At 36.7% G+C, this 22754-nt stretch overlaps 1 protein-coding gene across 1 annotated transcript in view; it reads left to right on the plus strand.

The window, feature by feature from the left end:
• The first annotated feature begins 5350 nt into the window (after positions 1-5350).
• The window catches only part of LOC138695175 (dynein regulatory complex subunit 2), a 28961-nt gene continuing 11557 nt past the window's right edge, over positions 5351-22754 (plus strand). The window contains exons 1-3 of the mRNA XM_069819635.1: positions 5351-5502; positions 7694-7831; positions 15662-15775. Coding sequence (XP_069675736.1) covers positions 7700-7831; positions 15662-15775 — 246 coding nt within the window. The 5' untranslated portion in view covers positions 5351-5502; positions 7694-7699. The remainder of the gene's footprint in view (positions 5503-7693; positions 7832-15661; positions 15776-22754) is intronic.

The following is a 22754-nucleotide window of genomic DNA, read 5'->3' on the forward strand; positions in this document are numbered from 1 at the left end:
CTTGCATTGGACGAAAGCACAGATAGAAATGACAAAGCTCACCTAGCCACTTTCATCCGAGGAGTCAATGAACATTTCACTGTGTCTGAATGTCTTCTAGATGTAATTACAAAATAATACTGGAGAAGATCTTTTCCAGGCACTGAAAGGCACCATAGAACAGAAGAAGTTGAAGCAACAGACGGAGCTGCAGCTTCATAGTATGTCAAAATAATATACAAACGTATGATATTTCTTATTCTTTTGATGTTATTATTTTTTTAAACTTAAGCAGACCGTTGCCGCGATCCCCCACTGACCGCTCCCATCTGTTGAGGTACAAGTCTCTTCCCCTTTTCTAGCCTTACAGCACACAGTGTTCGGCGGGCAGCATCGAGAGCACGAATGACGATACGCTTTTTTGGAGACCTCTGCACTATATGTTCGTTTACGTAAAATTGAAGTTTTGTAAATTACATAACAGTATCCAGTATCCAGATGCTCACCATATCTTGATACAACATTAACTACTTTGCTGAAGAGACTGCCTGTTCGTTTCGGCATTTTGAAACACACTTTGTAACTGAATCATACTCGAAACTTGTTTGTACTAAAGACTTTTGTCGTCCTTGTACTAATAGTGATGGTTTGTTTCCTCTCTCTGTAAACACTAATAGGTAACAGTGCACAATGTGTCTCGGGAGTTGAACTAGATGGTGAGCAGGGCTCGAAGCAAGAACTGCACGGAGCGCATTTCCATTGCGCTGGCATGTTTGTGAGCCGTGCCCACGACCACGGCCGTTCATCTAGTACGTCACTTCATCCGTCGGAGCGCTCTCAGACGTCACAGAATAGATAGCGCTATCAATCCCTTCATTTGTTCTTTCCAAATAATCCTATTGGCCGGGTCATTACGTCTCACGAGGATAGAGGGGGGGGAGAGTTTACCTGTTTTAACGGAGATACACGGAACGTCACTCGGGTTCCGGTACGCGGCAGATACACTTAACAAGATTTAGGCTCTCGTACGCGGGAGATACACGGAAACAGTTGGCTCAGATTCAAGCTCTCGTACGCGGCAGAAAGTTTTAACGAGACTTAGGATTTTGGTACGCGGCAGATATAGATAACGTGACTCGAGCTTTGTACGTGTTGGAGATAGATCAGTGGAGTAGTTAAATTGCGTCGTGTGTGTTTGGGATTTTAGTGGATCGTAGTTTGAAACATCGCTTGCTAGTGATACGTCTTGGGGGCAAGTTTTAGTATTTGCATTGGGTAACATATTTGTGAGATATATGTGTTTGAGGTAATTTGTATTTGGGAATTATGTAATGAGATTTGATTTGAAACGTGAGTTCATGTTCCGAGACGGTTAGAGTGATAAAGCAGCGATTACGGTCTCACATATTGTTTTAGTGTATCCCCTGCTCCATTTGATTATTGGTTTCCTTCGCCATGCGTCGAGTTTTGTTGCTATTTAAACGATCCTTGAAATTGGAATTATCGTCCGTTACTTATTACGTGTAGCTGTCTCCATCCCTCTCTCTCTCCGTTGGGTGTTCATTTTGTAAAGTGCAGAGATTTGTGTTAGTGCAATTTGCACAGAGTATGTGAGCAATATGTGCAATGGGTAATGTATAGTGATCAGTCCTGTAATGTCTTATCCTGGATAGAGTTTCTCTCTTATTGAGTGTATATGTATTTATAGTTTGGTTAGTCAGACTGAGTGGTATCTATGGTCGTATGGATCATGTATTAAGTTAATGTGCTGGCTGGGTGTTGTGTTCAGATTCATACTCAGATTGTTAATACATATATATATTTAAAGAGTGGTTCATGCACATATGGTTAATAGGTTAGTCACTGATGGTCGAGAGACGGCCATATTAGATGGTTTAATCACTTATAAGTGTGTTGGCCTCAGCCTTGTGATACTTACATAATTTACATATCCTGGGGATATCATTTCAGATTAGTTTGTCCTATTTTCACTCATCTATTTCATGTTTATTGTTATTTCATTTTTCATTTATGTACATTGTTACTTATTATTGTTAATTATATTTGTTTTACAAATTCACACTATTCATTTCTAAAAGTCTTCCACTGCGCACATCCAATCCTTTCAATGTGCCGTCCACCTGGCGAAAGCAGCCAATATAAGAAAGATAAAGAGGAGGAGTGGATGATCGTACCACCGCCGCCCTCACATTTGTCACGGTCTTTCTCAGGGTTGCCGGATTCTCTCATCAGGAATCCAGGACTGCATTCCAACCTTAACGTGACTACAAATTTGAATTAATTCAATTCGCAATATAACTGATAAATATTTCAAATGATTACATATGGCCTAAACTTTTAATTTTATTAAATTGTTGCTACATTATGAAATTTCCTTCGAATTTCTGACAAAGTTCCGAGAAATATTGTCATATTACAGTGTGATCTATAGGTCTAAAGAAAAAAATGCGTGATACAGTGTTTAAATCCTGTCAATAACAAATTAATTTCCAAAGAATGTAAAGAATAAAGTTACTGCGTAATACTTAATACATACTCGTACTATAGTATCATCATTTTTATTTCAATACAACCCGATAGGAGGCGGCAGACGGCGTTGACGACGAAGTCGAACACAGGGTTTACAAGGTCTTGTAAAATATGAATAAGAAATTTTAAAAATAATTTTGTTGAAATGAGTAAAGATGTATTTGTTCAATTTAGTTTTATATTCCGGGACAAATATAACTCAATCCAGGACATCAGGGCACACCATTAAAATCCAAAACAATTCTGGGAAATCTAGGACGTCTGGCAACCCTGTTCTTACTCATAAAATTCTTAGCAAATGCTAAACGGAACAAGTGACCCTGGAAGTCCCTGGACTTGACATCCATGCCTCAGTATTCCGATATGATAACGGTAACGTAAGCATAACAAAATAAGGTGTTTATAGCACACATATATCCGTTCAATTCACATTGGTAACTTTGGCTGAAATTACATTTAAAATAGGTTATGACATTCTTAACATATAGACTAAAGGTCCACCGCTGTGGAGTAGCGGTTAGCATGCCTGACCGTGAAACTAGCGAGCCAGCGTTCAAATCCTGGTTGGGATAAGTTACCTGGTTGAGGTTTTTCCGGAGTTTTTCCTCAACAAATTAAGAACAAATGCTGGATAACTTTGGGCGCTGGACCCTGGACTCATTTCACTAGCATTATCATCTTTATCTCACTCAGATGCTAGATAATCATAGCAATTTATAAAGCGTCGTAAAATAACCAATTACAAAAGACATAAAGTAGTGTTGCTCAGGTGGTAGCGCATTTGTCTGCGGATTCAAAGCTACGTTTGAGCGTGGGTTCGTGGGGATCGAGCCTACATAGGCTGATTTCCTGGTTTGGTTTTTTCAAGGCTTTCCCCAGCCGTAGGGCAAATGTCAGATAATCCTTGGCGAATTCTCGGCCTCATTCCGCCAAATATCATCTCACAAACACTAATTCCATCAACGCTAAGTAACCTATCAGTTGATACACAGTCGTTAATTAACTGAATAAAAGAATATGTGAAGTAGTTTTACTAACAACAAATAAATTGAATCAATTAACAGCCCCAGATACACTTCAATATAATGTCTTATTGTGCCTGTCCACCTACTCGTATTTTATACTATGCTTCCTATTTTGTATCTCATGATACGTTGTCCACCAGAGACGTCTTTTTGTTTTTGTGTGTGTGTTTTTTTTAATACGTCAAATCGCAAGACAATAGCTTCGGATTTCAATTCAATCTCTGATTCTTTTGCAATAATTATAATCTGGTAGGTACATAGTTATTTGAAAGACAAAATTATTACCATCCTAATATACTGGATAAGTTTACAATTATAGTTAAAATTGAAGTATTGAAGGCAATCTTAGGTGTCTGGTAACTAATATATTGTTCTACATCATAGTTTCCCATTTGGTGTAGTAATTTATTTGAACTGAACTGAAGACAGTATTAGATTTTTCAATTTGTTTTTTATTTCTTTCCTCAAACATGGTATTTATATACTCTAAGTACCAATTATCGTAGTACATTACAAGCACTATGTTCGTTTCAAGATTGTCGAGTATGACGAATTTCGATATTCGCCGATTTTCGCTCTGCAGAAAGCGGCCTGTCGTGTTTGTTCCATTTTGTTACAAAAATATTCGCTGTCCTCTCCTCCCATCCCTTCATGTTTTGATCGTTTAAGGATTTTTGAGATTAGTTTTTCAGATGAAATAAGACGAAGTTCTTAATATCTCGGTTGCCTCTCTCGTGTTCGAACATTACAGGACACTAGTACCAATCCCTTCCATGTACCAGTCTCAATATTTTATTTTGTGCAATCTGCAGTGGCTGAAGAATTGAATTTCTTGTGTACGCCGAAGTAGGACTAGCATAAGTTAAAACTAGTAAAATTAAGGTCTTGTGGAGCTGCTATTTCCTTTTAATTGAGATACAACCTGATTTTAGACATCTTCACATTCGAGACAGCGACACACAGAGACATCTGGTCGTAAGTAGAGAACCTGATGAAACAAGAAACAGCTGTCAGGTAAGTTTTTTTTTTTTTTTCCGGAAGCTATCTGATTCAGGAACGTGGTTCATAAAAAATATGATGTAAATATATGCTTAGAATTTATTTTATTTCTTACATTTAATTGAATTTAGTTGGGTATAAACCTGGGATCTTCGGACCTAATGGCTGCACGCTGAAGTAATAATTAATACTCCATTCGTTTTTGTTACCACCATTAAGAAAATTATAAACCACATACAAATGGATTCTTCTGATGATTCATTTTTAATCAGCAAAAATTCACACGAGTTACATTGGGTAATTTCACGCGCTGATAAGACTCGACTTTATGGTCCGTTATAGCCACTCATTTCTTCGAGGACGGCGATGGAGATGACGTAACAGTAACATAAGCCCTATCTTCTCAAACTAAAGAGCAAGGCCTTGGTTTTATTGATATTTTATGTAACAATTGATACAGTTTTCTCATTCAATAGCACATAATGGTTTCTGGCAAGACAACATAATACTACATTTAAAGAAGAACAAAAAATTTTCTAGTTTAGTTATATACTCTAATGTTCAATAATACAGACGGGCATTGTTAAGTAAGATAATCAAATTTTAATATCTATACAATTATTAAGAATTCATTACCGTCTGTTAGTACTACATTTTAAACATAACTTTATGTGAAGATAATTATATACATTATTCGCAGGGAAATTTTGAGTCGTGGGTAAGTAAATTTCGATCCGAATTGTGTAACACGTCACGGATGGTATTAAATATAGAGATCTCTATTTTTTTCAGATATTTTCGTTGTCATGTCAGTATTTTTAGACTAAACAATGTAAATGAATATTATTTTAATCATTGTACATTTCTGTACCATGTTAATAGTTAAAGATTATATAAATTGAAATATACAGGTACAATTTAAAACATCATTATTGGTTAACGGAAAACTGTAAGTATTCAATATCACGAGTCAGAATCATTAACTTCGCTTATGTTTTAGTGCAAAACATAATTTTGTATTTTTTTCTTATAATTCGAGCCGATAGAAAAACCTTTAAAAGCAGAATTGTAGTTCAAGTGCATTTCTGTACATAATGTGCTTATTAGAGGATCAGATCTTCCTGCTAATTTCATAATCTTTATTGACTGTACTTTTTTAATTTTTGCCATGTATTTGCCGACAGTCCAAGAAAGGTGAAAATTCTGCTGAGGTGTTGCAAGCCACTTTTCCCAATCAATCTCTCAAAATGGCATAAATTCATATATTATTTAAACAGCATTCCTTTAAAAGAGTAAATCATATGGTTTTAAATTTTGAAATTGTTACTTTATTGAAGAAAATTAAAACTCAATAGTTTCTGCAACAAGATAAAGTTATGTTCTCATTATGTGAATACATACATAATTATATAACCATATTCCATTATTTGCACTGTAACGCTGTCTTCCCATTATCGTATTCACTCACAACTTCCGCAAATGGTTGCGGATTAATATTCGCGTTAGCTGTAGAATAATCTGAGAGATCACCTGTTTTGTAAATGTTACTCGTACTAATAAAGTTTCCATTATTTTAATGAGTAATATATTAAAAAGGAACTTAAACACAATGCATTCCTTATGGTCTAGTATGCTGATTAATTCACATATCATCATCATCGTCATCATCATCATCATCCATACCACATGCGGGTTACGTTCAAGGTGCGGTATGTTGTATTTGTACAAGAGCGCGGCCGTTCGGCTACCCTATCATTCACATCATTCACAGAATAGGAGTGATAAGCACAATAAGCCTCAGACTACAATGAAAGCCTTCGGGTCCCTCCTCCGCAAAAAAACAAAAAAGTGAAGAAAATAGGGCTAAAAGGTTGAGAATCATGCAGATTTTAGACAGTATATGAATAAACTTGGTAAAAATCTTATACTGTAGCCTATATCTTGAACTTCCGTCGTAATCCATGAGTTGTTGGCCTTTCCCTCTTCTTCATCAAATATAATGTAACGAAGTGAGTGTAATGTAAAATAAGTTCCTATGATCTGTTTAGTAATTTTTGTAACATGATGAAAGTTTCGAAATGTGAAGTCGAGACGATGTCAGGCTTGCACCTACACTCAAAACATTATTATGAAGTACCGAAGATCCAAGAATGCTAGCACTTCAATGCTACAAGACGTCAATTTAAAATACTGTTACTAAATAAAATATTCATGGTTTAAAAATGATGTGATAAAAACAGTAATTTCACTTAAATTCTCTACATAAAGGGATAATTTATTATATTTCCGCAATATATTATGTTATATTATAATTGCAATATAAAAATAACATAAATACAGTATGGCATTTGAACAAAATTGGTGAATTTAATTTAAAGTAGCTTGCCTTGCCTGATTAGTCTCTCAAATAAATAATTGTACTATGGTTCAAACAGTAACGATTCTTGCTGAAATTCAGCCTAGTGGAGGGTTGATTCCAGACAGGGAAATGAATAAGTAGCTATTTCTAAATAAATTAAGAATGTTTCCTTGTCTTGTATCAGCATATCAGTATGGTCAAGGAATATTGCTATGTGCTCATACTATAAAAACGGTGCACAGTTTCGGATGATAACAAATCATACTGACAAAGATTTTGTATTTACTTTACCAATAAGATAATTTTTTAATCATGGGGCAATATTTCGCTTTTAAAAAACCGTTGTCAGAAAACTAGTTCTAAGCTGTCTTGTGTTAAATAATTACTTTTTTTTCCATTGACGAGTATTTGACTTTGCATCATTCACCCAAGTGTTCCTATTGACGAGCGACACATCCAAGCTGTGGTTCTTTATTACCGCGTTGTCCGCAGTGCAGTATTGAAGGCGAACTACATAACACCGGATGATGATGATGATGATGATGATGATGATGATGATTAATGGCACAATGGTAGAATGTCGGTATGGCAAACAGGAGTCTTCCACAAATTGCACTCAGGTTACCAGGATGGAAAACCGACTGTCTAGCCGTCCGGCTCACGGTGCGCCAATAATAATTTCACAAAACATGACTACAACTTGAATAATGTGCGATGTACGTCTCAATTTCATTAGTGTTTTATAATTCCATTATTTATTTCCATTGGGTTCTCATTTCAGAATGACATGATTGCGAACACTGACCTTGTTCAAGATAAGCCCCTTCCACCTAAACCACCGTCTAAGAAGCTCACAAAAGCTGAAAAAAGGGCAGCAAAGAAACTAGAAGAGGAGGAGAGAAAGAAACAGCTCCGTAGGGTAATTCATTTTAATACTCTGATTCCGAATTTTGATGATCCTTCTTGCTTACCAATATTTTGATATTAGATCATGATGTCTCTTAAGAACGTTATAAATTTCTATGTGATACATAGCCATGTCTATTTCCTGAAATAAGAGACAGTTTGCTATGATGGTTATTCCAATCCTGTAGAGACGTTTGATTATCCAATCATCTCCAGTGATCAAATTAAACATGGCTACAGCTGATCTACGAGGTGCTTCAGGTATCAATCCAAGGTCTTGAAAATTTTCCTCCAATTAGAATGATCATTTCCACTGATTAATTTTAAATTGTGATTACAGGCGATTTTATATTTTATGATTCGTTTTATAGACTCCTATAAAAACTTATGGTTTATTTTATAACAATATTTTATCTTATTTTCTCTAACGTATTCGCTCTCCCGTTTCCATTTATGCCGCAGTGTGCTAGAATTAATTTCAAAGGTACGTCTTTACATAAATTTTGAATTTGATTTATATTGCTTTAAATTCTTTAATTTTTTCCCATATTTTGAAAATGTGACAGATACTATTGCTTGAATTTCAGCCTTAGAATCAGATAATATCTATAACAATTTTCTTGCAGTGTTGCAACTACAGAAATGGTTTGTATATATGTACAAATTTCTTCAATTTCACCATCAAAATGTGCGGTGTGTTCACTTACTTTCTTGTAAAGAGAAAAGAACTGACAAGTTCCACCTGCACCAGATCCTTAAACTCGTCTCGGTCCATTCAGTTGATGGCATGAATTCTGTGGTTCCAAGAAATCAAGGCAAAAGGTGATGTGTCAATTTTTGACGAAAATGAGATTTTGCGATATGTTATGTATCCTGATGGCATCTTTATTGTAGCAAAAGATGACATGCATATTATTATCTCTATTATTTTTATTTTCAACCCGTTGTTACGAAAATATTTACTATGATTTCATAGAGTCATTCAAACTTTGAATTCTCGATCCTGAGAAACTGCAAAAATGACATCACATTTTGCCTTGGAGCCACGGAATTATTTGCTTCGGAAGGGAGTGTACTATGTTTCTTATTAACACTTTTATCCAAGTCCAAATAGTAATTGATCAAGATAATGTCAATTGGATTATTAAGATGCAATATATATTAATTATGTATCGGCCAGAATAAAAAATCAATACAGTAACTTAAAACTCTTACAATAATTTATAATCCGAACAAAATTTCCATCTATCAAAACTGTTATTTTAAGGTTATCAGACAACCAATTTCTAAACTATTGTTACTACCATGCTCTTAAAAAAAAAATTCATGCGGCAGCGACAGAAGGAGAGGAGATAGCATGAAAACAATGTTTTAGAAATTTCCTGTTACAGAAACGACAATTCACTTGAGTAATCTGGACTATCTTGAGTATTATTATTGCTTTTTCATACCGTTTGATAGACTTCGTAACGAAGTTATCATTACTATAAATTTACAATTTTATTACAAGACGTTAAAGAAATTTTCCAAACCCTAAAAACGAGAAAACATTCCACAACTTGAACAAAATAATAATAATAATAATAATAATAATAATAATAATAATAATAATAATAATAATAATAATAATAATAATAATAATGTTTCATGCCTGGCAAAAAAGACATACTGAGTTAGGGAGTTAGGAAGGAACGTCTGTCAATAGAACTATTAGAACTTTCTTTTAATTGTTCAATAATAATAAGGCAGTTGGTTCGGCCGACATTAATTAAGGGGTGCGTAGGAATGTGTGCTTGTAAGGGATACAACAATAAGACTTATTTTGAAATCAATTAATCTCATACTGTTTTCTTTATTACAGTGTTGTTAATATGAATATCATTCATTACTTATTACTTATAACATGTTCTAGCTTTGGATAGATAACTCTTAATGTGAGTGTTAGCAAACTACAGAACATACATTGAAAGAGCATTTATACATTCTCGCATTATCCATTGTTGAATACAACAACAGCAACAGCAGCAGCAGCAGCAACAACAACAACAACAACAACAACGAATAATGCGAATATGTATAAATTCAACTGACGCAATGACGAATCGAAACTGGACTGGGCCGAATAAAGTCATGAGGAGCGCACTGGCAATACATGGCTTCTATCACAAGCTGTGTACTGTACTCCAACCACGAGACAGTCTCCAGGGAATGAAGGGAAGCGGGGTGATGCTGTGAATGAATGTTGATGTCATAAGGTCACACACGTGGGTACTCATATCTCTATTGGCTATCTCTCAAAGCACAAACCATAACACATTTTTATACTACCCTAGTTACAAAATTAGATCACTGTTAATCTCTTGGTCTTTTAATCCCTCCATACAGGAAATAACAAATGGAGGAGAGCGCATGATTTTTAAACTGACGTTATAACTCTAATATTATCTATCTACTTCCCTCCAATAGATGACGCACTAGTAAGCACATTCCTTTCACGGTTTATCTCCTGGTTGGAGAACAGTATACTCGATCAAGTTCCCATGAACCATCGAGAGAGAGAGAGAGGGGAGGAAAGAGGAAGGGAGGGGGAGGAAGCGGGAGATGGAGAGGAGAGAGAGGACGAAGGAGTGAGAGGGAGGGAGGAAGGGGTAGAGAGAGAGAGAGAGTGTGTGTAGAACTGTAGAGTGTGTGTGTTTTTTTTTTGTGCAACAAACAGCGTATTCCTAATCTCACCGGACCGGTGGACATCAATGACGTCACGCTGCAGAGGAATAGGAACAAAACTGCTGGAAGGATCGATGGCTGTCATGGCGACTGTGTAAGTTGTTATCTGTGCTACGCAAGCAAAATTTTTCGAAATTTCCGTACTGCCATCTCGTTCAAAGAAAAGAGATCATAAACAACTTATTTCTTGAACCGGTAGTAATAACTGGTCCGTTGACATGTTCGCTCATAAGCCATTAACATATTGTTTTTACGTTGTGCTCATTACAAACAATACAGCAGAACTAAAGCAGAACACACCACCATGACACAACAGTGCACGATGTTATTCGTCTGCTAATTCCCGCCCTATACAAGAACCAATCAAATTCACTGATGGCGGCTGATGGAGACTGCCACCACCTCTGCAAGCTGATGGCACCGGTGCGACACCGGTGGAGCATCAATGACGTCATCGGTGGAATTCGGAACACGGTGATGCCATCGGATTGCTCACCGGTGAGATTCGGAACACGCTCAAAGAATGTAAACTTCACCACTTTAGCAAATGCACTAAGAGGACAAAATCTCTGCTACACTATAGCAAAAACTAATGCACATTTGTGCGCTTTTCTTTTATTATTATCCTTCAGTAATAGTGGCGTACGCAGTATTATATCAAAGGGAGGGTCATTATTAAAATTGTTTACAATTTACATAAATATTGTGTATTAGGGTGTATGGAAAAAAAAATTGAAACATGAAGGTGGCTGGTGCGGAAAAGTCGCAACTTGTGGCAGAAAGAGCGTAGAAAAAAAAGAAAATAGTGTGACAGCGACGTGAGATTCGAACTCACGACCAGCAGAAGGAAGTGCAAGGTCGGCCGGCGCGGAGGTTGCGCGCGCATCTGCTTCCTGTGGCATGTGCTGTGGCTTAGGGAGTAGAGTGGAGTGGGGAAAGAGCCACCGCGGCAGAGAAGTGGAAATATCCAGCTTATTCGAGAGTGGAATCTTTCGCGAACTCTCCAGAAACTATAGTTTGGTTATAAAAGAGAAGACGCAAGTGAACGTCAGTCAGTCAGTAAGGCAGTGTTGTTAAAGTCAGTGGAGAGCAAGCCAGACAGACTTGTGTAGCAGTGAAGCCAGCTTCGAGACCAGAGCGCGACTTGAGTTGTGTCCGTAACTGTGGAGACTGAAGCCCGGAGTTCGAGTGCAGTGGACCGCAGTTGGAGGACCTGAGTTCGAAGTGCAGCGGATCGTCTCTGAAGGTCTGAGGTTCGAGATTCTGTGAACGCGAGTGATTGAGCTAGAAGAACTAGCCAAGACAAACGAGCTGTGAACTGAGAACTGACAGTTCTGTGTTGTAAATAGTGCTTTGTGAATATTAGTTAAGATTAACAGTTCATTGTTGTTCATAATAGTCCAAGTAAATTGTCATTGTCGTTTGTGGAGTGCAATAACGAACGCTGTGTTGCTGTGCGGAGAGCAAATCCCATTGTTGACGGGAGTGAAATTAAATTGTAGAGAATGATAATTATTGTTGAGATAATAAAATTACATTGTTGTTCAGTATCAAAATTTACAATAGTAATTCGACAATATCCTGTATCCCCACATCAGCTTTAAATTTTCGCGAGCCTAATGCTCTATGTCTGTTTTCAATTTTTTTTGTGTACAGCTTTTCGCCTATTTCTTTAAATTTACACTCAGAAATAACACAGGGCTCACTACGAGGAGGTGGCTGTTCTTCGAGCTCTATCCCCCCACCCATCCTTAGTAGTACACTCCGGTGTCAAATGTTGACAGACTTCGTTTCGAAGCATGGCATTTCTCAGCTATGTACACTAAATTATGTGAAGGATTCCTACGGCTCACATACAAGCGGAGAATTCTACAAGCAGTTGTAAGCTTTCGAGATTGAACAACAGGCTGGTTTCTTCCTTTCAAGCTCTATCGGACAAAGGTCAGAATGAACGGCTTGGCAGATCCCCAGAAGATACTCCTGGTCAGTACTAAGATCGGAGATCCGTTCCACGTTAATTTTGTTGATATAGGATACTTCTATGGCTTTGAAATTCTCCACCGATTTTGTCTCACAATGAAGTAACTCTTCTCCGATAGGTCCAAAACGTGTTCCTGGTCCTGTAGTGATACCAGCGAAATGTTTCATTAGATGGCGGAGTGGAAGTTCATTTGCATGGAGAAGACAAATTAATATTCACTCTTAAATAGTGTCTTGGTCGTTACAATGTCGATATTACCAATAATCATATTTCGTTTATTTCTCTGGTCTATTAGAAAGGATAGTTCTGTCGATGGAACTTTCCTACTTAACTTACATTCACAGAGGCTGTCGGTGTCCGGGTACTTACAAGTGAATATATCAAACAATTTTCGACCTTTATTAATGAAAGCCTACTCATGCGCCCTTGATGTTAGCCCACTTCATTTTTGCGATTTCAGAATATTATGATATTTACTATGATACAATTTTATAATATCCATTACTCTTCGCTTGCTGTTTTCCAAACCTCGATAACTTTGTCGGCAGTAGCATGAGCGATGTCTTTTACTGAAAGGTGTTTTCAACCTAGTTCGTTTGTCTTTAACTCCCTGATTAAAAAAAAAAAATATGTTATCACGTCCTTAGAAGTTGGAAGTTGCGACTCTCTTATCGGTCCTGGTGTACCGAGCAAAGGACTCTCAGCAGTAGGTATGGCAAGTACGGAATTATTCTTTCCAATCAATAACAACACGATGCATAAGAACTATTTCATGTACCACTAAACCACTGATATGGTACACTGTTTCACAAGAACAACAGCGGTACAAACCTGGCCAGCGTAGCTTACCAAACACGACTCCAGGGCAGACGCTACCCTGACTGCCATCATCCTTCTCTTCTCTCACACCAAAAGAAGATAGTGGTGCCAGATACTTCTCTTCTTGTACCACTTTTGATAACTTTTAAAACATCTGATTGACGGGGGGGGGGGGTTAGCTGTATAGGTATGCAGACCAGCGAATAGGGATTATAAAGAATGGACACTTCGCGTCGGTACCTTTGATGTAGCCGGACTGATTTCAATGACCTTCAAGCCAGCTAGAGCGTGAGATTCTGCTTTCTCCCTAGAGTTGGCGCTGACATCACACCATCTAGCAGTCGACACAATGGAAATATAACACATATATAATTAATACATCTAGGTACATTATGTACTTAAATAAAACAAATTGGATCCATAAAATAATAAATCCGTCATTAACTGTAATGTGTAGACTCTAAGTTCCTTTATAATGAGAGTTGAAACGTTGACCCCCAACAACAATTAAAATATGTAATGATTTAATAGCACTGAAAATGGAAAAACAAAACTCTTATGAGAAGTAAAACCATATACCTATATTATATTATATACAAATATTAAACGAATTTGATACATAATTTTATAATGTATTATATTATTTTATAATATAATTTATTATATCTGAAATATAAAAAATTATTATTACAACTAGTTCGTCACTGAGAAATGAGGAAAAGCTGTTAACTTGAATTTATTTGAAGCAAAGCGTTACTGGATTATGCAATAAGGTAGGCGATGTTTGAATCCTGTGTCTCAACTCTATTCTCAATTATTATCTTAGCCTATGCTCGATTACACTAACCTCTAGCGCTTGAAAGTAGAACTAAATGCTGGCGCACAGAGAAACATAACACAGGAAAATTCGCTCATTGTCCATTCTTTATAATCCCTATTCGCTGTGCAGACTGTCGTTATAATAATTTTTACAAATAGGCCTATGCGTTATAAATTCAAATCTTCAGTATTGATGCGGAGACACAAGATATTGATTAAATTTAATTTTCTTTCTCCTGCAGTCTTTCTGCCACAAGTCGCAACTTTTCCGCACTAGACACCTTCATTAAAAAAAAATCGATACCTTATTGTGTTTTATTATTATTATTATTATTATTATTATTATTATTATTATTATTATCATTATGTTGTTGTTTTCTAATGCCAGGAGTTTGACAATAAAGTCATTTGACCTCTTGCACTCCAATATTTTTCAAAGATATTGTCATGGTCAGCCACTGAAGCAAAGATTTTGAGGTGTTCCGAATCCATTTCTTGATTTGAATTGCACAATGGGCAGTTAGGGGATTGATATATTCCAATTCTATGCAGGTGCTTGGCCAAACAGGCATGGCCTGTTGCCAATCTAAATGCAGCTATAGACGATTTGCATGGTAAATCGGGAATTAACTGTGGATTATGATGCAAAGAGTTCCATTTTTCCCTTGAGATTGTGTTATTATATTTTGTTTGTTGAAGCCTAAGTATGTAGATTTAATAAATCTTTTCATAGAGTAATACGTAGATTTAGTATCAGGTCTGTAAGTAGCAGTGCTGCCCTTCTTTGCTGTTTGAGATGAAGGTATGTGTCTAGAGACTATTGATAGAATAGCTGCTTTGGAATCTGACATTATTATTATTATTATTATTATTATTATTATTATTATTATTATTATTATTATTATTATTATTATTAAAGAGTGGATATTCCTGGGATGAGTGTAGGGATGAGCTCCTACAACCTAAAAAATGCTGCAATAGCTTACGACATGTAGCATCTGTTCACTAAACTATCACCTGGCTACCTGAAGGTGAGAGTGTGGCTGACGTGTTTCCGGCGCCAAAAAACCGGAGTGCTCTGGGGACGTGGGCCTCTAAAGCTGTAGTCGCCAACCCACCAAGGGGAAGGTACTCCAAAATCAAACCTGGTCTTCCAGTGTGGGGATTTTGTGTTGGGCTGGTAACCCAGCCATATAAAAACAATCAAACTCATAAATGCCGGACTGATACTGGTGTATAGCGAATGTGATGATGGTGGGGCTGTCAACTTAGGGCGTCTAAGTAAACACCTCTTCAAACTTAAATTCGTTTGCTCCTGGTGTTTGCATTACCAATAAATGAAAACAGTCTTATTTCTATGTAGCAATAACAAAATCGTCACATTCATCTTCTTTTTCTCCTTCTCTTTACATCATGCATTCCGACATTTTCTTCTGTTGTAGCACACATTAACATAATATATTATAATATTTACTAAATATTACTTCTTCATCTTCGTAGGATCATTTGCAGCGAGAACTGCGGATTTCAGATTATAACTGGAAGACCCTTAAGTGGAAATTTATGGATATGTTAAGAGAGATGAAAATGCCTCAGATGCAAGAAGATGCCTTGGTAAGGTGTTAGCCTATATTAATTTCATGAGTGAAAGAAGAAACAAATCATATAGATGACAATTTATGAGTGTATATGTGTATTTTAAATAAATTATAAGCCGCCTTGGTATGTCAGCAGAACGTTGGCTCACGACGATTGCCGCGCCGATTTGAGTTCAAATATCTGCTAAGGCGGACTTGTATTTGTAGAGGAAAAAGCCCATGTTGTGAGAATATTTCGCAAGGATCTCTCGTTTTTCCTCGTTATTTCATCAACACTACCCACAATTGCCTTTAATTATCACCTTCGTTTCGTAAAGTAAGGCATCTGTGTTTGTGTGGTGTCAGAGTAGCCGTCCGCTACAACAGATGTTCTTCGCAGTTTGTCCAAGTATTGGCAGATGATGATGGTGAGTTCTAGACGACAATATAGTTCTGTATGAAGAGGCTTCTAAGTCCCCAATTCGTTGTTTGTCTGAGAATATGATTCATAAATGTATAGAGCAAAGAGGAACGGTAGATCTCCGCCAGAGGTATGGTATACGGATTAGATTGGAGAGAAATGAACAGCGTGGCGGATGGTGGAGCCTGCTTAGCCAGGCAGCACATTCGATACGCAATCCATTATTCCACGTTTCACAAGAAGCATCCTTAGGTTGAAATATGTAGGTATGCTTCATGTTCTGCCCGATAAGCACCTCTATATTTCTATCTTAAATTATACCTATATATAGACTGATATGGACCAAACTTTATATGATAATATAAAATACATACATTCAAAGAATAATGGACCAGTTTATTAAATACGGAATCCAATCTGCAAGAAATTCAGCAAACACTATTTCTTTTAATGAATAGAGAGAATTTTTTTCAGTGTCCATTGATTTAAATTAAAATTTAGTAATATGTTTCTAACTTTGCTCTAGAACAGCGGTTCCCAAACTTTTTCAGCCACTGAGCCCTTTTTGAAGCAAAATTTTCTCCTGGAGCCCCAAGACATATTAAGTTATTATTTTTTATCTGTCTATGTTCTATGAGGCATATTACAAACTCGTGTACACAAGATCCATCGCGGCCGTATGTGCTATAACTATGGATAGTTTGAAACTTCAAAACAAAAATAATACTACTAATAATAAAATAGTAAAACAACAGTTATTATTGTTACTACCATTATCATTAATTATCACAATTATAACTAATCAAACTTCATACCAAATTAAAAAAAAATAATAAAAATAAAATAAATGTAAGATATGAAGGAAAAACACAGTGAAACACGCACACACACACACATATACATACATACATACATACATACATACATACATACATACATACATACATACATACATACATACATACATAAACAATTCAATTCCTTATTGAAACTGCACCAAATAACCCAAATAATAAATATAAAGGTAATACATAAAAATACGCAATAAAATACAAATTGAAAAAAAGACACAATAAATACAAAAAGAACATTATCCCCTAATTACCTCATTCGCTCAGTGTTAATACTACTCATTACAACACTAATAAGTAACTCTTCCCCTTATTTCCTCGGCTCCCTCCCCCTCGGCCAGTTCCACCCTCAACTGTCGAACATTTGCCATAAATTTTTCCACACAGTCACAGAATTTGGTGTTATTTAATATATCGTATGTAGCCAAGTGCCCCCTGCTAGATGTAATGAAGGACTCTGGCAGGAATCGTTTCCTCAGAGAGTCTGTGGCTTCACACTCCGATAAAATATGGTGTGATGTCTCGCCTCTACCGCAAAGAGGACATATTCTCGCCCCCTCTTCGTTGACGATTTTAAGTACCCTCCCCCTCCAGGCTCTTAGACGAAACCAGATTAAGCATATTACACACGATACATATACGGAAGTATGAATAATAAGTTATATAAGGCTACATTAATAAAGGAAACAATAGTAAAACAGTACTGAAGATAATATTATTTAAATCTACAAAATTATATAACAAGTAGTTAAGATATTTAAAAACATGTTACAATTTTACATATACACCCGAAGTTAATGTGAAGAATATGCCTACTTCTTGCGGCAGAGTTTGTCAATGTCCGGTGTCATAGAAGTCAGTTGAAGACATAATATATCGTCTTCTGCGTCCAAACAAGCTCGATATTTTGTTTTTGTAAGCGTGTACCTCGAAAAGGTCGTTTCACAAAGGTACGTAGTACCAAACATAATACCAAAAGGTGGTAAGAGAAATTTTGCTTCTGAACTTAACATCAAAAGATGCTTCCCTAACGTAGCCCAAAATTCGAGAAGTGGTTTGCCTGACAGTGGCTTTCCGAAACCTTATATTCTGCCGCAGTGAGGACTGCTGGTTTTGACTTAACTGGAAATGGATCTGCAATCCACTCACATTTCTTTAGAATCGATTCATGAGTGTCCCTTTGAAAGTTTTTTAGTCGGTTATTTAACGAAGCTGTATCAACTACGAGGTTATTTATGGTCAATGAGATTGGTGATAGCGAGATGGTATTTGGCGATATGAGGCCGATGATTCGCCATAGATTACCTGGCATTCACCTTGCGGTTTGGAAAAACCTCGGAAAAAAACCAACCAGGTAATCAGTCCAAGCGGGGATCGAAACCGCGCCCGAGCGCAACTTGAGAGCGGCAGGCAAGCGCCTTAACCGACTGAACCACGCCGGTGACCCTTGAAAGTATGACTTCATATTTTGAAGCAAATTGTCAAGGTGTTCTTTCATTATTGCTATGAATGAATCATTCATTTTTATGTTATTTTCTTCTATAAAGTTTGATGTCAATGAGAAACATGTCTAGTCCTTCTTCTCGACGCTTTCCATGTAGAATCCTATCTTTTTCTTCAGCACGGGAATTTTGTCATTAGCATCGAATATATAGCCTACTGTTTTCGTTGTAAGAAAAATCCTAATGTAAATATAAGCACATTGCTGTCATACCCGTAATTGGCTCCCAGTCGAAACACTCATATGACGCAGGAAAATATAGTTTGTGTTTGGAAACCATAATCTTGTATTATTTGAAATTAAAAAAATTGAATTATAGTTGCTAAATATGATGAAACATGTAACTTCACTCTAATGTGAAACGATATGTAAAAGAAAAGCTACCGGTACATTTATATTTTGTTTGGTATTATGAACGCGGATGAATACCAACAGTAATACCGAGGTAGTCTGTTCTTGTAACAAGCTGGCGTCACTTGAGCTCCTAGTTGTTCACGTGTACGTGGTACTGAAGTATGGCGTCTGCATCCTCGGTGTGTGTGGTGATTAAACATAAGAGTGGAAACCCTCTCAAAAGCGGAGAAAAACAAATTGTCTTCCTATATAATAAGTGAGTTGAATCCAACGTTTCTATTCAGAGCAAGTCAGTCAGACCGCATTTTCCAGCTGGAAGGGATAACTGACGCTTTGTGGACCGTCCCGTCATTAATCTTGCCGACGATAGTTCTGACGGCTCTGATTTGGAAGGAATAACTCCTTTGTCCGGCAGCGATTGACCTTAAGTTTAAAATAACAAATTATAAAGTAAATGTTTCCTAAGCAAACGAATGCATAGTAGTGAGGTTAGGCCTACATGACGAGTAACGGGAAACGTTTAACATGAAACAGAATGTACAACAGGAGGCGGGAACACGTACTGAGAATCTATGGCGTCAAACAGCGGCCAATGAAGCCCCACTTCAGTCACGTGCTATTGTTTACATTAGGATTTTTCTTACAGGAAACGATTATAGTCTTCCGTTTACCTTGTATGGATGAGCTAAATTCGTTCACTTTTGAAAAAATGTCTGCCAAGTAACATAATTTGCACAACCATTTCTGATCATTCAAATAATCTGCTAGGAAACTGTTTTGATCATTCAAAAGTGAAGAAACTTCCGTTCGAAGTTCATGTAAACGGGGCAACACTTTACTGCGCGACAATCATCGCACTTTAGTGTGTAATACTAATAACAATGACTTGTGTATACTTCCCATATTTTCACACAGGATTTTGAGTAGCCTACACTTCAAAGGTCGTGCCTTAACAAAGTTGATAATTTTGACGGCATTGTCTAGTACCTGCTTTATTATCGCTGGCATTTTTTCGTTGCGAGGGCGTGTTGGTGTAGTACATAATGACTACTTGTGCAGTTTTTTTTTAACTTTCTTTATCCTTGTAACAGTGCCAGCAACAGGACTTACCATGGCCTTTGCGCCATATGTGCACACGTCAATGCAATTGTTCCACGGTATCGAGTTTTCAATGAAGAAAACAAATTCAGTACCACTTGTAGAGGATGGCAATGGCTTGCAGAACAAAATATCTTCATGAACGAACTTGAAAATTCATACCGCACAAACGTCATTAACACAGCTAATCCGACAAAGTCCATGGATTCAAGCTGTAGCGAAAATTTCGTTTGACTAATACGGGAAATTATATTTTTTACATCTCTTGATAAATTCTGGATCGATTATGCGCAGTGTTATTTGATAAGGTTAAGTTTGCAGTTTTTCGTCCACCATGCACTTCACTACCTTCACTAATAGTGGTTTCATAACAGTTTCAGCAAGGGTGTGAGGTTTACCAGCAAGAGCCAGATCATGACGAACCAAATACGACGCTTCCAGTACTTTCTCGTTATTTGTCTTTACATGAGATAAAAATGTTGTCTGAAATGCATGGAGTTCGTCACTTTCTTTTGAAGTAGTCTGCAGTTTTATTTCTGAATTCAGGATGAGTTTCGAAATGCCGTCTAAGCTTCGCAGGGAACATAGAACTATTGGGCAAAACTTTGTTAAGCTTATATATCACACATTGTGGACGTCAACCAACAAACTCAGTGAAATCCATGTTCAAATTTGAATCACAATATTATACTTCCTTTCAATACCTGTACACTAGGCATCGTAGACTCTGAGGCAGGATTTGTTCAGCATATTCTGAACTCAATTCCGAGGAATTCGCACTATCTTCTTTGAAAGTAAGGTTACAGTTGTTATTATCTCCCTTTGATTGAGCATTGATTGATAGTTGATGACTCTTAGGTCTTGGGGAGCCCGTCTTAAGCCACAGTGCCATTTCAACGAAAGTTTAGCTAACACTTGCGCAATCAAATTAATATGCAGGTATATATTTTTTTTTTGAGGCAACGTAATAGTCAATAGATTGTAGGTTCCACGTACCACGAATAATAAACGCTGCCTGCCAGGTATATAAAACATAAAAGAAATTTCGAGAATTATCGAGTACTTGGCAAGCAAAAAAGATCGAGATAGTTCCAGTGACGAGCAAATCTATTATTGCTGCTTCTATGTAGCAAGAAGAGCGGAAACTACTTTCTAAGAAAGTATTTTTCGCTTAATGGAAGTAGTTTCTGTTTTTACCGCTAGAGACTAGATGGAAGCAGAAATTTTTGTGATCTTCATAACTGTCGCGGACGGAGCCCCTGAGAATCATTCGCGGAGCCCCAAGGGCTCCGCGGAGCACACTTTGGGAAACGCTGCTCTAGAATATGCCATTAGGAAAGTCCACGAAAACAGAGAGGGTTTGAAATCGAACGGGTTACATCAGCTGCTTGTCTATGCGGAGACATGAATATATTAGGAAAAAATCCACAAACTATTAGGGAAAACACGGTAATTTTACTTGAAGCAAGTAGGAAGAGATAGGTTTGGAAGTAAATTCCGAAAGATAAAATATATTATTGTGTCTCGTAACCAGAACACAGTAAGACATGGAAATAGAAAAATTGAAAATTTATCCTATGAAGAGGTGGAAGAATTCACATATCTTGAAGCAACAATGACAATATAAATGACACTCGAGGGAAAATTAAACGCAGAATAAATATGGGAAATACCTACCATTATTCGAATGAGAAGCTTTTGTCATCTAGTCTGCTTTAAAAATAACTGAAAGTTAGAATTTATATAAAAAGAAACATATACTACCAGTTATTCTGTATGGATGTGAAACTTGGACGCTCACTTTGAGGAACAGAGGTTAAGAGTGTTCGAGAATAAGATGCTTAGAAAAATATTTGGAGCTAAGAGGGATAAAGTTACAGGAGAATGGAGAAAGTCGCACAGCGCAGAACTTCACTTAACATAATTAGCACATTAAATCTAGACGTCTGAGATGGACAGAGCATGTAGCACGTATGGGCGAATCCAGAAATGCATACAGAGTGTTAGTTGGGAGACCTGATGGATAAAGACCTTTGGGGAGGCCGAGACTTAGATGGAAGGATAATATTAAAATGAATTTGAGGAAGGTGGGATATGATGGTAGGGACTGGATTAATCTTGCATAGGATAGAGACCGATGGAGGGCTTATGTGAGGACGGCAATGAACCTCCGGGTTCTCTAAAAGTCATTTGTAAGTTATATATATATATATATATATATATATATATATATATATATATGAACGAATCAAAATATTTTTGGCAGGAAATGTGTACATTTTCGTCCATCTTAACGAATTATTTAATCCATGTTGAATCTTTCGTACACTACTTTTAACACTTGAACATAAATAATTGATTAAATGGCGATCTTACTCGTGTTAATTATGTAAGCATGTGCGGCTTACATAACTAACACGAGTAAGATCGCCATTTAATCAATTATTGAATTATTTAACTTCATCATTATCATTAATAGGCCCCTATCATCACCATCATCATCATCATCATCATCATCATCATTATCATAAACAATAGCAGCAGCAATACTGCGATTAATAATTGATGGACAAATCAATAAGTAGGCCATATTCAATTATAGACTATAGTCATTAATTGATTAATTCAAATTCCTAGCAAGTTGGCAAAAATGCTTACGTAGAACAATAAAAAAATTGGTTAGAAGGGAAAGGAACTTGGATAGTTTTAAGGAATGAAGGGAAACTATGGTGAAATATTGGTGAAAAATTAAGAAACTCCACTTTTTTTTTTTGTTTTATGTTGGTAATTA

Source organism: Periplaneta americana, chromosome 2 (assembly GCF_040183065.1).
Source record: "Periplaneta americana isolate PAMFEO1 chromosome 2, P.americana_PAMFEO1_priV1, whole genome shotgun sequence".
NCBI classification, from domain to species: domain Eukaryota; kingdom Metazoa; phylum Arthropoda; class Insecta; order Blattodea; family Blattidae; genus Periplaneta; species Periplaneta americana.